The 13,668-nt window shown below is 43.6% G+C and overlaps 1 protein-coding gene across 1 annotated transcript in view; it reads right to left on the bottom strand.

Moving 5' to 3' along the window:
• Positions 1-1,690: 1,690 nt before the first annotated feature.
• The window catches only part of LOC121538417 (von Willebrand factor A domain-containing protein 1), a 12,365-nt gene continuing 387 nt past the window's right edge, over positions 1,691-13,668 (bottom strand). The window contains exons 1-6 of the mRNA XM_041846394.2: positions 13,662-13,668; positions 9,949-10,506; positions 8,684-9,016; positions 8,182-8,457; positions 7,639-7,920; positions 1,691-1,950 (exon numbers count right to left, since the gene is read on the bottom strand). The exon at positions 13,662-13,668 is cut by the window's right edge and continues 387 nt beyond it. Coding sequence (XP_041702328.1) covers positions 1,922-1,950; positions 7,639-7,920; positions 8,182-8,457; positions 8,684-9,016; positions 9,949-10,506; positions 13,662-13,668 — 1,485 coding nt within the window. The 3' untranslated portion in view covers positions 1,691-1,921. The remainder of the gene's footprint in view (positions 1,951-7,638; positions 7,921-8,181; positions 8,458-8,683; positions 9,017-9,948; positions 10,507-13,661) is intronic.

Genomic DNA, 13,668 nt, shown 5'->3' on the forward strand with positions numbered 1-13,668 from the left:
AACAGTGTGATTACAGGTTTTAGGAAATACAAAGTAAACATGAAAATCAAGATGTCTGCATTGCAGAAGATAGCAACCCACAGTTCAGTTAGGGTGCTGACTAATAGAGCAACATTTTTACAGTACAGTAAGCCTATACAGTGGGGAAAAAAAGTATTTAGTCAGCCACCAATTGTGCAAGTTCTCCCACTTAAAAAGATGAGAGAGGCCTGTAATTTTCATCATAGGTACACGTCAACTATGACAGACAAATTGAGAAATAAAAATCCAGAAAATCACATTGTAGGATTTTTAATGAATTTATTTGCAAATTATGGTGGAAAATAAGTATTTGGTCACCTACAAACAAGCAAGAATTCTGGCTCTCACAGACCTGTAACTTCTTCTTTAAGAGGCTCCTCTGTCCTCCACTCGTTACCTGTATTAATGGCACCTGTTTGAACTTGTTATCAGTATAAAAGACACCTGTCCACAACCTCAAACAGTCACACTCCAAACTCCACTATGGCCAAGACCAAAGAGCTGTCAAAGGACACCAGAAACAAAATTGTAGACCTGCACCAGGCTGGGAAGACTGAATCTGCAATAGGTAAGCAGCTTGGTTTGAAGAAATCAACTGTGGGAGCAATTATTAGGAAATGGAAGACATGCAAGACCACTGATAATCTCCCTCGATCTGGGGCTCCACGCAAGATCTCACCCCGTGGGGTCAAAATGATCACAAGAACGGTGAGCAAAAATCCCAGAACCACACGGGGGGACCTAGTGAATGACCTGCAGAGAGCTGGGACCAAAGTAACAAAGCCTACCATCAGTAACACACTACGCCGCCAGGGACTCAAATCCTGCAGTGCAGACGTGTCCCCCTGCTTAAGCCAGTACATGTCCAGGCCCGTCTGAAGTTTGCTAGAGTGCATTTGGATGATCCAGAAGAGGATTGGGAGAATGTCATATGTCATATGGTCAGATGAAACCAAAATAGAACTTGTCGTGTTTGGAGGACAAAGAATGATGAGTTGCATCCAAAGAACACCATACCTACTGTGAAGCATGGGGGTGGAAACATCAAGCTTTGGGGCTGTTTTTCTGCAAAGGGACCAGGACGACTGATCCGTGTAAAGGAAAGAATGAATGGGGCCATGTATCATGTGATTTTGAGTGAAAACCTCCTTCCATCAGCAAGGGCATTGAAGATGAAACGTGGCTGGGTCTTTCAGCATGACAATGATCCCAAACACACCACCCGGGCAACGAAGGAGTGGCTTCGTAAGAAGCATTTCAAGGTCCTGGAGTGGCCTAGCCAGTCTCCAGATCTCAACCCCATAGAAAATCTTTGGAGGGAGTTGAAAGTCCGTGTTGCCCAGCGACAGCCCCAAAACATCACTGCTCTAGAGGAGATCTGCATGGAGGAATGGGCCAAAATACCAGCAACAGTGTGTGAAAACCTTGTGAAGACTTACAGAAAACGTTTGACCTGTGTCATTGCCAACAAAGGGTATATAACAAAGTATTGAGAAACTTTTGTTATTGACCAAATACTTATTTACCACCATAATTTGCAAATAAATTCATAAAAAATCCTACAATGTGATTTTCTGGATTTTTTTTCCTCATTTTGTCTGTCATAGTTGACGTGTACCTATGATGAAAATTACAGGCCTCTCTCATCTTTTTAAGTGGGAGAACTTGCACAGTTGGTGGCTGACTAAATACTTTTTTTCCCCACTGTATCTATTGTGTCAGTATCTATTAAACATAAGTGCTTTGTAAGCCAAAGGCCTTGTGTATTGTGGATGATGTCCAGAGAGGATAGAATGAGCTAAGAGAGGGATGCAAGTTCAGATGTATTGTTCTTGTATCTCTTCTTCTCCTTCCTCCCTCCATCCTTGCCATAGTATAGTGCCTGTTAAACTCAGCAATGTTATGATCTGTGGCCCCAAGCCGATGCGTCTGAAAGGCAGAAGGAAACAGGCAAACATTAAAACCTCACCAAAAAGTCTAATTACATTTGGGGGGGTCTCTACATAATACTTATTTAACCATTATCCTATTTGTTTCAAATGCAATTTGTATTGCTACAGTGGTAAATATTAAAATGAAAGCTTATTCCAATTTAAAAAACACCCCCACCTCTGTGTCATGGTTTAAACAATATTTTCCCATGTGGCTGCACTTGTTATCCCAGGACGGTCCCGTATCTCAGCCCCTTTTCAGGTGTCCAAACTTTTCTTTCCACAAAAAATGTCCTTTTGTCAGCAATACCCCACATGTGTTGTGTTTTTTTTTTTTTAGGGGGTAGATCAGCTTTAATATTGCAGATAGATTGTAGCTTCCATCAATGTAATTGTCTTCATCATTTCCAATCCCCCATATATTTTTTTGTCAATATACAGTGGGAAGAACAAGTATTTGATACACTGCCGATTTTGCAGGTTTTCCTACTTACAAAGCATGTAGAGGTCTGTAATTTTTATCATAGGTACACTTCAACTGTGAGAGACGGAATCTAAAATCCAGAAAATCACATTGTATGATTTTTAAGTAATTAATTTGCATTTTATTGCATGACATAAGTATTTGATCACCTACCAACCAGTAAGAATTCCTACTCTCACAGACCTGTTAGTTTTTCTTTAAGAAGCCCTCCTGTTCTCCAATCATTACCTGTATTAACTGCACCTGTTTGAACTCGTTACCTGTATAAAAGACACCTGTCCACACACTCAATCAAACAGACTCCAACCTCTCCACAATGGCCAAGACCAGAGCGCTGTGTAAGGACATCAGGGATCAAATTGTAGACCTGCACAAGGCTGGGATGGGCTACAGGACAATAGGCAAGCAGCTTGGTGAGAAGGCAACAACTGTTGGCGCAATTATTAGAAAATTGAAGAAGTTCAAGATGACGGTCAATCACCCTCGGTCTGGGGCTCCATGCAAGATCTCACCTTGTGGGGCATCAATGATCATGAGGAAGGTGAGGGATCAGCCCAGAACTATACGGCAAGGACCTGGTCAATGACCTGAAGAGAGCTGGGACCACAGTCTCAAAGAAAACCATTAGTAACACACTACGCCGTCATGGATTAAAATCCTGCAGCGCACGCAAGGTCCCCCTGCTCAAGCCAGCGCATGTCCAGGCCCGTCTGAAGTTTGCCAATGACCATCTGGATGATCCAGAGGAGGAATGGGAGAAGGTCATGTGGTCTGATGAGACAAAAATAGAGCTTTTTGGTCTAAACTCCACTCTCCGTGTTTGCAGGAAGAAGAAGGATGAGTACAACCCCAAGAACACCATCCCAACCGTGAAACATGGAGGTGGAAACATCATTCTTTGGGGATGCTTTTCTGCAAAGGGGACAGGACGACTGCACCGTATTGAGGGGAGGATGGATGGGGCCATGTATCGCGAGATCTTGGCCAACAACCTCCTTCCCTCAGTAAGAGCATTGAAGATGGGTCGTGGCTGGGTCTTCCAGCATGACAACGACCCGAAACACACAGCCAGGGCAACTAAGGAGTGGCTCCGTAAGAAGCATCTCAAGGCCCTGGAGTGGCCTAGCCAGTCTCCAGACCTGAACCCAATAGAACATCTTTGGAGGGAGCTGAAAGTCCGTATTGCCCAGCGACAGCCCCGAAACCTGAAGGATCTGGAGAAGGTCTGTATGGAGGAGTGGGCCAAAATCCCTGCTGCAGTGTGTGCAAACCTGGTCAAGACCTACAGGAAACGTATGATCTCTGTAATTGCAAACAAAGGTTTCTGTACCAAATATTAAGTTCTGCTTTTCTGATGTATCAAATACTTATGTCATGCAATAAAATGCAAATTAATTACTTAAAAATCACACAATGTGATTTTCTGGATAAAAAAAAATAAAAAATTACAGACCTCTACATGCTTTGTAAGTAGGAAAACCTGCAAAATCGGCAGTGTATCAAATACTTGTTCTCCCCACTGTATATACACACATATGCATACATACATACACATATTGACTGTACATACATATATACATACATATATATATATATATACAGTGGGGGAAAAAAGTATTTAGTCAGCCACCAATTGTGCAAGTTCTCCCACTTAAAAAGATGAGAGAGGCCTTGTAATTTTCATCATAGGTACACGTCAACTATGACAGACAAAATGAGAAAGAAATTTCCAGAAAATCACATTGTATGATTTTTAATTAATTTATTTGCAAATTATGGTGGAAAATAAGTATTTGGTCAATAACAAAAGTTTCTCAATACTTTGTTATATACCCTTTGTTGGCAATGACACAGGTCAAACGTTTTCTGTAAGTCTTCACAAGGTTTTCACACACTGTTGCTGGTATTTTGGCCCATTCCTCCATGCAGATCTCCTCTAGAGCAGTGATGTTTTGGGGCTGTCGCTGGGCAACACAGACTTTCAACTCCCTCCAAAGATTTTCTATGGGGTTGAGATCTGGAGACTGGCTAGGCCACTCCAGGACCTTGAAATGCTTCTTACGAAGCCACTCCTTCGTTGCCCGGGCGGTGTGTTTGGGATCATTGTCATGCTGAAAGACCCAGCCACGTTTCATCTTCAATGCCCTTGCTGATGGAAGGAGGTTTTCACTCAAAATCTCACGATACATGGCCCCATTCATTCTTTCCTTTACACGGATCAGTCGTCCTGGTCCCTTTGCAGAAAAACAGCCCCAAAGCATGATGTTTCCACCCCCATGCTTCACAGTAGGTATGGTGTTCTTTGGATGCAACTCAGCATTCTTTGTCCTCCAAACACGACGAGTTGAGTTTTTACCAAAAAGTTATATTTTGGATTCATCTGACCATATGACATTCTCCCAATCCTCTTCTGGATCATCCAAATGCACTCTAGCAAACTTCAGACGGGCCTGGACATGTACTGGCTTAAGCAGGGGGACACGTCTGGCACTGCAGGATTTGAGTCTTTGCGGCGTAGTGTGTTACTGATGGTAGGCTTTGTTACTTTGGTCCCAGCTCTCTGCAGGTCATTCACTAGGTCCCCCCGTGTGGTTCTGGGATTTTTGCTCACCGTTCTTGTGATCATTTTGACCCCACGGGGTGAGATCTTGCGTGGAGCCCCAGATCGAGGGAGATTATCAGTGGTCTTGTATGTCTTCCATTTCCTAATAATTGCTTCCACAGTTGATTTCTTCAAACCAAGCTGCTTACCTATTGCAGATTCAGTCTTCCCAGCCTGGTGCAGGTCTACAATTTTGTTTCTGGTGTCCTTTGACAGCTCTTTGGTCTTGGCCATAGTGGAGTTTGGAGTGTGACTGTTTGAGGTTGTGGACAGGTGTCTTTTATACTGATAACAAGTTCAAACAGGTGCCATTAATACAGGTAACGAGTGGAGGACAGAGGAGCCTCTTAAAGAAGAAGTTACAGGTCTGTGAGAGCCAGAAATCTTACTTGTTTGTAGGTAACCAAATACTTATTTTCCACCATAATTTGCAAATAAATTCATTAAAAATCCTACAATGTGATTTTCTGGATAAAAAAAATAATAATTGTCTGTCATAGTTGACGTGTACCTATGATGAAAATTACAGGCCTCTCTCATCTTTTTAAGTGGGAGAACTTGCACAATTGGTGGCTGACTAAATACTTTTTTTCCCCACTGTATATATATATACAAACATCTTTTAAAAATATATTTTCCTTTATTATTTTCTACTAACCCTATCACCCCTCCTCTAATTGGAGTAAACTAATGAACAACAACACTTAGGCTTCTACTTCCAGCTTATACATACTATATACATTTTACGGACACAATCTATTTTACAATAGTTATCTTTTGTTTGTTTTTACTCATATCCTTCCGTTACTCTCAACCCCTCCAATCTATTTCTGAAGACCATCCCGTTTGATTTCTATTTGCCATATATTTTTAACTGTGCTGTTTCACAAAAGTTCTGAACCTACATACATTTTACGGACACAGTATATTTTACATTAGTTATCTTGTTGTTATTAGTCCCAGCCTTCAGCTCCACTCAACCCCTTCCATCTATCACTGAACACCATCCAGTTTTGATTTCCATTTGCCATATATTTTTCAGCTGTGATGTTTCATAAAAGTTCTGAACTTTTCTATTCTTATAGTTTCTACAGATTGTAAATTAAATATTATTGATCGATTGACTATGACTTTTCAAATCACCCAGTAGTGCTATCTGCAGAGTTAGCTCCAGGTAAATGTTGCAATTCTTCAGCCATTCCTGGACCTGCGACCAAAAACAAGCTACATATGGACAGTACCAAAACAAATGATGTAATGATTCTGTCTCTCCGCAGCAAAATCTGCAGAGCTCCGATGGTTGTATCCCCCATATATATATAACATTCTATTGGTTGCAAGAATTGTGTATAATAATGTAAATTGAAAAAGTTTTGAATCCGGTGTCGTTTTGCGTATCAATTCATAAACCATGTGCCATCGAATCGGTACATCGAAAATCTCTTCCCAACTATTTTGCAATCTATATGGCACAGCTTTAAATTTTTTGGTCCTTCAATGAAACTGGTATACTTTTTTATTTATCACCATTTTCTTTAACCAATTTTGGTCTTTAATGCAGGGCCGACAAATAAGTTCCTTACTTTTTCCCCCTTCCACTTGCCTCTTCCATTTTTGCGGTAATGCTGCAATTAGTTGGTTGTAATTTTGTGTAGAGCAGATATTTCCATGTATTTATGTTAGCTGCATGTGTGACATAACTCCACCAGTCATATTTATGATATAATTTACAAATATTTTTTATATCTATTTTATTTTATTATGTTTTTTAAAATCAATTAGTATATTTGAGTTTAATCACAATATTTGTTGTATTATTTGTTCTGTCTTTTCTGGTGGATTAAACTGAAATTTCAACCAACTTTCAAACAGATGTCTCTTTCCATTCATCAAATGGTGCGAGTTAGCCAGCCAACTGTAGCTCAGTTGGTAGAGCATGGCGCTTGCAACACCAGGGTTGTGGGTTCGATTCCCATGGGGGGCCAGTATTAAAAATGTATGCACTCATTAACTGTAAGTCGCTCTGGATAAGAGCGTCTGCTAAATGACTAAAATGTAAATGTAAAATGAGTGCACAGTGCAATGTTTGGATGCTGGAATTATTTTGGATGAACATGCGCATGTACCCTACTTTTTGAAGTAATTTGTTTGACAATAAGATTAATTCATCATGACTGGTAATGTTCATGCCAAATTAAAAAGTAATCTTTTATTTATTTTTACAGTTAAATGTCTTTACTATTAGGCCCATCAAATGTTTTTACAAGAACATTCTGTCTATCTGGAACCATTTTGGAGTTGTTAAAACAATTCTCAGAAGTCTTGGCGACATGCTACCAGTTGATCAATGTTGTAATACGGGCAATAAAAAGGCTACCTCTTCAGCTTCAAAATGCAATTCAAATCTCATCCTTATCCAAACAAAGAGTTGGCTTGGATGCATTCAAAAGTGCCAATTCTAGGATCCAATTGGACATGCCTTAAAAAATCCATGTTCGCTCCAATTGACCAACTCAACACAACTGAAATTAACTGACCCCAACCAACAGTGCTGAAGGGTTCACATCCTCATTCAAAATAGCAGCGGCCCGTCCTCTCACCTGAATGAAACTGGGCCGTGCAGCAGAGGCCCTCCCCGCGTGTCGTCCGGTAGACAGGCGACACACACACTCTGGTGGCGGGGGGCAGGTGTGTCAGGCGCGTGGACAGTAAGTTGGGGGGCAGGTAGAAGGAGGAGCGCTGAGCGGTGGTAGAGCCGTGGCCGCCCTGTCCCTCCCAGGTGATCCAGTAGCCCCTGAGGCCGTCCACGCTGGCTTTCCAGTCCACCTGAACAGAGTCACTGCCCACCGTGGTCAGCTGCAGGTCTGCAAGAGCCGGCCTCACTGAGAAGGGAGGGAGGGAGGGATATGGGATTACCTTTTCAAAGTACGCTTTGGCAATATTTACATTGTTACATCATGCCAATAAAGCAATTGAAATTGAAATTAAATTGAGAGAGAGAGAGAGAGAGAGAGAGAGAGAGGTGAAGGGTAATAGTACATTTAGCATTTTCCCCTTTTAATGCTTCAGTTTAAAAACATTGAGGCTAATCCCATACTGCATCTGTGCCTAAGAACATATCCTCAATGCTCTACGCTCCTTACCCTCCTCAGTGCACACTTTGACAGACATGGCCCTCTCCCGGCCGTAGGAGTGACGGGCGCTCACGGTGACCAGGTACTGGGTGTCTGGCTGGAGGTTGGTCAGCATGGTGGAGTTCTGCCCTAGGCCCACAGTAGCTGTGTGGAGCTTCCCCCCCGGCAGGGCTGAGTACTCCACCTGGAAGCTCTGGACAGACTCCGGCTGCAGAGGACCCCAGCTCACCCTCACACTGTTGGTCCCTGAGTCAGACACCGTCACCATGGCTGGGCTCAACACCTCTTAAGGAGACAATACGTTATATGTAATAATATAATATAAAAATATATAATATGGTGATTTACCAGGTGCTTTTGTCGAAAGTGACATAAGAATATTCGGTATACAGTGTGCCCATACTGGACACAACCCCAAAGACACCACATCCCAACCAACTGAGCCAACATTGTTAATTGTAACAATATAAATGTTGTAAATGTCAAATGTAAACATGCTACCGCCTCTTACCTGGCTTAGTGGTGAAGGTGACGGAGCGGGGGTTGAGCACCTGCAGGTTGGACTCAGGAGTCAGTGTGGCTGTGTATGTGGTGTCTGGCTTCAGGCCCGTCAGCCTGGCCGTGCTGGAGTCCCCTGGCCGGGTGAGTCTCTGGTACTGACCACCGCTGGTACTGGGGCTGGTACCAGGCCCCTTTGCTCCTCCTCCAACCACTCCCCCACTGGGAGCCGGTCCAAACTGGATCTCATAATAACCGGTCAAACCGGCCAGAACCGGTCGCCACTGCAGCACAGCGCTGTCTGTGGACACATCTCGCACCTGGAGCCGGTCAGCCCAGAGGATCTCTGTTAGAGGAGAGACAGAACGAGACCAAAGGACTGAAACACTGGTGAAATATAAAACTCCAGTGGAGGCTGGTGTCACTTTAAATCGAAGGACATGGCTATACCGATGGCGGTATATAATTCCATTCATTCCATTCCAGCCATTACTTAAGACATCCTCCCTTCACCAGCCCCCATTTGCCTAAATACATTTACGACCATATTATCACAGTGTGTGGATTCCTTTCTCTCACTGGTGAGCATTCATCCTTGGATAACCAGAACAAGATGGCAAAAAAGAGAGGGAGGAAAAGGATGAGAGAGAGAGGAGCTCAGACAGACAGACAGACTGTGGGTTCCCCAATGCATTCACAATGCATGCCATAAAACCCCTCGAAATAGACAACCCAGTTCTGAAGATACTTCTGTAACAAATAGCAAACCCAAGAAAGGTTTCAGTGTCAGAGGATAGGAACTTCAGGCACTCGCTAGAGGGACCATGGATTCTCCTTCTGTGTCGTAAAACAACTGTATTTACACTATGCGTCTGCCCATCACTACAGTATGCATCATGTCTTAGAGCTACATATGTTTACTGGAAGTGATTGTGTCCATATGACTGCTACCCTATCTGACCAGAGAAATACCCTCTATATATATCTGGCACCGTAGAGGGGCACGGTAGGGGGGGCTGGGTGGTGGTGGGGGGGGTTGAATAATGTATTTATTAATAGCCCCCCCTCTCTCATTACAGTCTAACATACACTGTCTCTGCGTCCCTCTATTTCTCACAGTCTCTAGGAGTGGGTATGTGGTAAAGGAGTAGCATGGAGACATGCATTTGTACAGCAGCAAAGTCTAGAGTAGAGCTCAAAAGAAGGGGTCAGGTCCATGTAAATTGCAGTCAATTGAGGAATCAAATTGGACACACACAGAACCCCACACACACTCACCAATAATGGCATCCCTCAGGTCCTCGGTGATGATACTCATATCGTCGATGTCCACAAAGTACAGGTGTGACTCCACAGGCGGGGTGACCACCTGCCGCAGCACCTGGTAGTTCCCGTGGCCCGTGGAGATCACCAGAACGGCCACGCCCTCCGCTCTCAGCTCCTCCATTGGTCCAATCACATCGCCCGGCTTCACCCCGTCCGTCAGCCACACTAGAACCCTGGGTAGCTCTGCCCTGGCTCCCCCGGCCCCTCCAGGCTTCAGCACCCAGTCCTTGGCCATCCTGAGGGCCTCCTCTGTATTGGTGTTGCCCCTCAGAGGCTTGGTGTTCCCCAGTGCCCCCTGGAGGCCAGTTTGGGTATTGTGGACATCAAAGCCAAACTCAAGGCGGGGTTGGGTGCCCACCTGCAGTAGGCCCACCCTCACCTGGTCCTCGCCCAATGAGAAGGGGAGGAGGAGCTCGGACAGGAAGACCAGCATGCGGGAGTACTCATAGGACGAGACGCTGCCCGAGGAGTCCAATAGGAAGAGGACGTCGCCCTCACAGCAGTTCAACACTGAGAGGAGAGGAAAAGAGAGCGTTACAGGTGGTGGACACACATCCACTAGATTTTTACAGATATAGGGTATATATAATTATAGATACATATCTATAGGCTATAGCTACAGAATATAATGCTAATATTATGCGAAAATTAATAACTGAATAAGTCATAGCATACTGTTGAGAATTAAATACTCCCAGAGTTTAGCAATATTTACACCAAATGTGGGTCTTCACGATGGGGAAATTTCTATAAGCATAGTGCTTATAGTAGATGTGTATGTAGGAAACAGGGAAACAATGTGGTATAGTTATTAGTTTCCCCACAAACTTCCCATAGAGAAGCAAAATAAGTATTCATGATAGCCAGCCACATATTTACAGGGATAAGTACAATCCCAGAACTCACTGAGACTGTGTGGAGCATCTGTGGGAAAACCTACTTCTACTTTCAACTTTCTCTCTCTTTTCTCACTCTCTCTCTCTGATTCCTACTCCCTCCCTTAACTTTTTCCAGTGGTCCTCTTTCTGTTCAGTATGTGAGTGTGCACACGCTCACACACGCGCACGCACACACACACATACACACACACACACACAGAATCCCCCCCTTCTCACCATCCACTTCCTTGGAACAACACTGTCCCACAGTCATTCAAACCTTTATAGAAAATGCCATAAGTCTGAAAGCGGGAGAAACTGAAACAAAATGAAAGGAGAAAGAATGTGTGAAGAGGCGTGAACTGTCCGAAGAAAGGAAATGAGTGGAAAACCAGTAATTACAGCGATAAGACCAGATCAAAACAAACAGGCCAACCTAAAATTAGGGATGAAGAAGTGAGATAGATCAGAGGAGGGGTGGGCGGATGAAGGATGGATGAAAAACGCTGTCATAACATTTAGACTAGGCAACATTTTACAAATGTTCCATATTTCATAACAGTAGCACGGAGCAGAGCTTCTCATTAAAGAGAGAGAGGGAGTAAGAAGGGGTGAGGGGGAGAGGGGGAGAACTGTAGGAGCTCCATATATTGATTCTATAAGGAGGAGGTTAGGTTGGAGGTGGGGATAGAGAGAGAGAAAGGTTAAGGGGGAAGTGTGTATTGGAATTTCCATTTGAGAGAAGAAGAGGCATGCGCGGTAGTAGACGTATACCCATATACAGAGAGAGAGAGAGAGAGAGAGATAGGGGGAGGAAGAGAGAGAGAGAGAGAGAGAGAGACGTGCCATGTTCATTTTCCAGATTTGAGTGCTTTGGAAATTCATGATTTTCTTTGGGCCCTTAGCAGTGAATTTCTTAACGCTTCAATTTGACACTCGATGTGTGGTCGCTGTACTGATAAGAGTGTAGTGTTGAAAGACGAGTGTACACTCAAGCATGCATGCACGCCACACACACACACACACATCTGGACTTTGTACTCCTCCAGCTCCCTAAGTGGGAGGGGCTGCAGTTACACTGCACATATGGCCTCTAATGTTAAGCCCCAGTAAACTGTAGTTCTGTCTGTGTCTCTCTGGTCTCTCTGCTTATTGTAAACCAACTGTTTGGGTCTGAACTGTCTTGTACATTAGTATTAGCTTTATTACATTTACGTCATTTAGCAGACGCTCTTATCCAGAGCGACTTACATTATTATTATTTCATACTCCCTGTGGGAATCGAACCCACAACCCTGGCGTTGCAAACGCCATGCTCTATCAACTGAGCTACATCCCTGCCGGCCATTCCCTCCCCTACCCTGGACGACGCTGGGCCAATTGCGCGCCGCCCCATGGGTCTCCCGGTCACGGCCGGCTACGACAGAGCCTGGATTCGAACCAGGATCTCTCGTGGCACAGCCTTAGACCACTGCGCCACTCAGGAGACGTTACAGTGTTAGGTTTACAGTACACCCTGAACAAGCTTGACTAATACTGTATATTAGTGGCTACACACTGAATGTAAATTATGAAACCACAAAGCCTTGGTGGGCATGGGAGTAACTGACAATAACTCTTTAGACCTGCTTCACACATGCATGCATGAAAGCTCTCACACACACACACACAGAGACACTCACACAGAGCTCAGATGTGTTAGAAAAGGCCTCCTGCACAGCTCTTCTTGGTTCTAAAACATGATGTGGTTGTATCACCACCAGTAGGCTATAAGTAGGATCAAAATACATCATCACAGGGGATCAAACCTGGATTATCTGTGCTTCTCTGCCAGTCTTTAGTATTAAAAGCATTTATATGTTTGAGTGAGTCGCATAGAAAGTAATTAGGCTATGTTAGTCAAAGTCTGTCTCTATAAATGGAAGTCTGTGTGATAAGTCTAATGTTCTGTCTGTCCACTGTAAACTTACACTGAGTCATAAAGACAGACCACTGACAGATAGAACTGACTCACCACCAAGTTTAGTTTTCACCACTACAGTATATGGTTATGAGCTCTAACTACCACATGTGTGGTTGTAACAAGCATTCAGTAATTATTATGGTGTTATAATCAATTATATGTTTTAATTTACATTGCATTGAATCATAAGCATATAAATGTCACATAGTGTTAAAGTCAGGAACAGATATCAACATACACTGAGTATACTAAACATTAGGAACGCCTTCCTAATATTTGCCCTCAGAACAGCCTCAATTCGTCGTGGGCATGGACTCTACAAGGTGTCAAAAGCGTTCCACAGGGATGATGCCCCATATTGACTTCAATGCTTCCCACAGTTGTGTCAAGTTAGCTGGATGTCCTTTGGGTGGTGGACCATTCTTGATACACAAGGGAAACTGTTGAGCATAAAAAACTTTTGTCTTGCCCATTCACCCTCTGAATGGCACAGGTCTCAATTGTCTCAAGGCTTAAAAATCCTTCTTTAACCTGTCTCCTCTCCTTCATCTACACTGATTGAAGTGGATTTAACAAGTGACATCAATAAGGGATCATAGCTTTCACCTGGATTCACCTGGTCAGTCTATGTCATGGAAAGAGCAGGTGTTCTTAATGCTTTGTATACTCCGTGTATATTACTGTCAAAGTTGTAGAAATTATATGACAGGTGATACAAGTATTGTGCCTTTAATATAATAACACCATTTGGAGATACTCTGACTTCTCCCTAGTCTCTCAGTCACCCCACCACTAGACCATCGACCACCACCTGCAATGCTCACCGGCTTC

The sequence above is a fragment of the Coregonus clupeaformis genome, chromosome 24, assembly GCF_020615455.1.
Source record: "Coregonus clupeaformis isolate EN_2021a chromosome 24, ASM2061545v1, whole genome shotgun sequence".
NCBI lineage: Eukaryota > Metazoa > Chordata > Actinopteri > Salmoniformes > Salmonidae > Coregonus > Coregonus clupeaformis.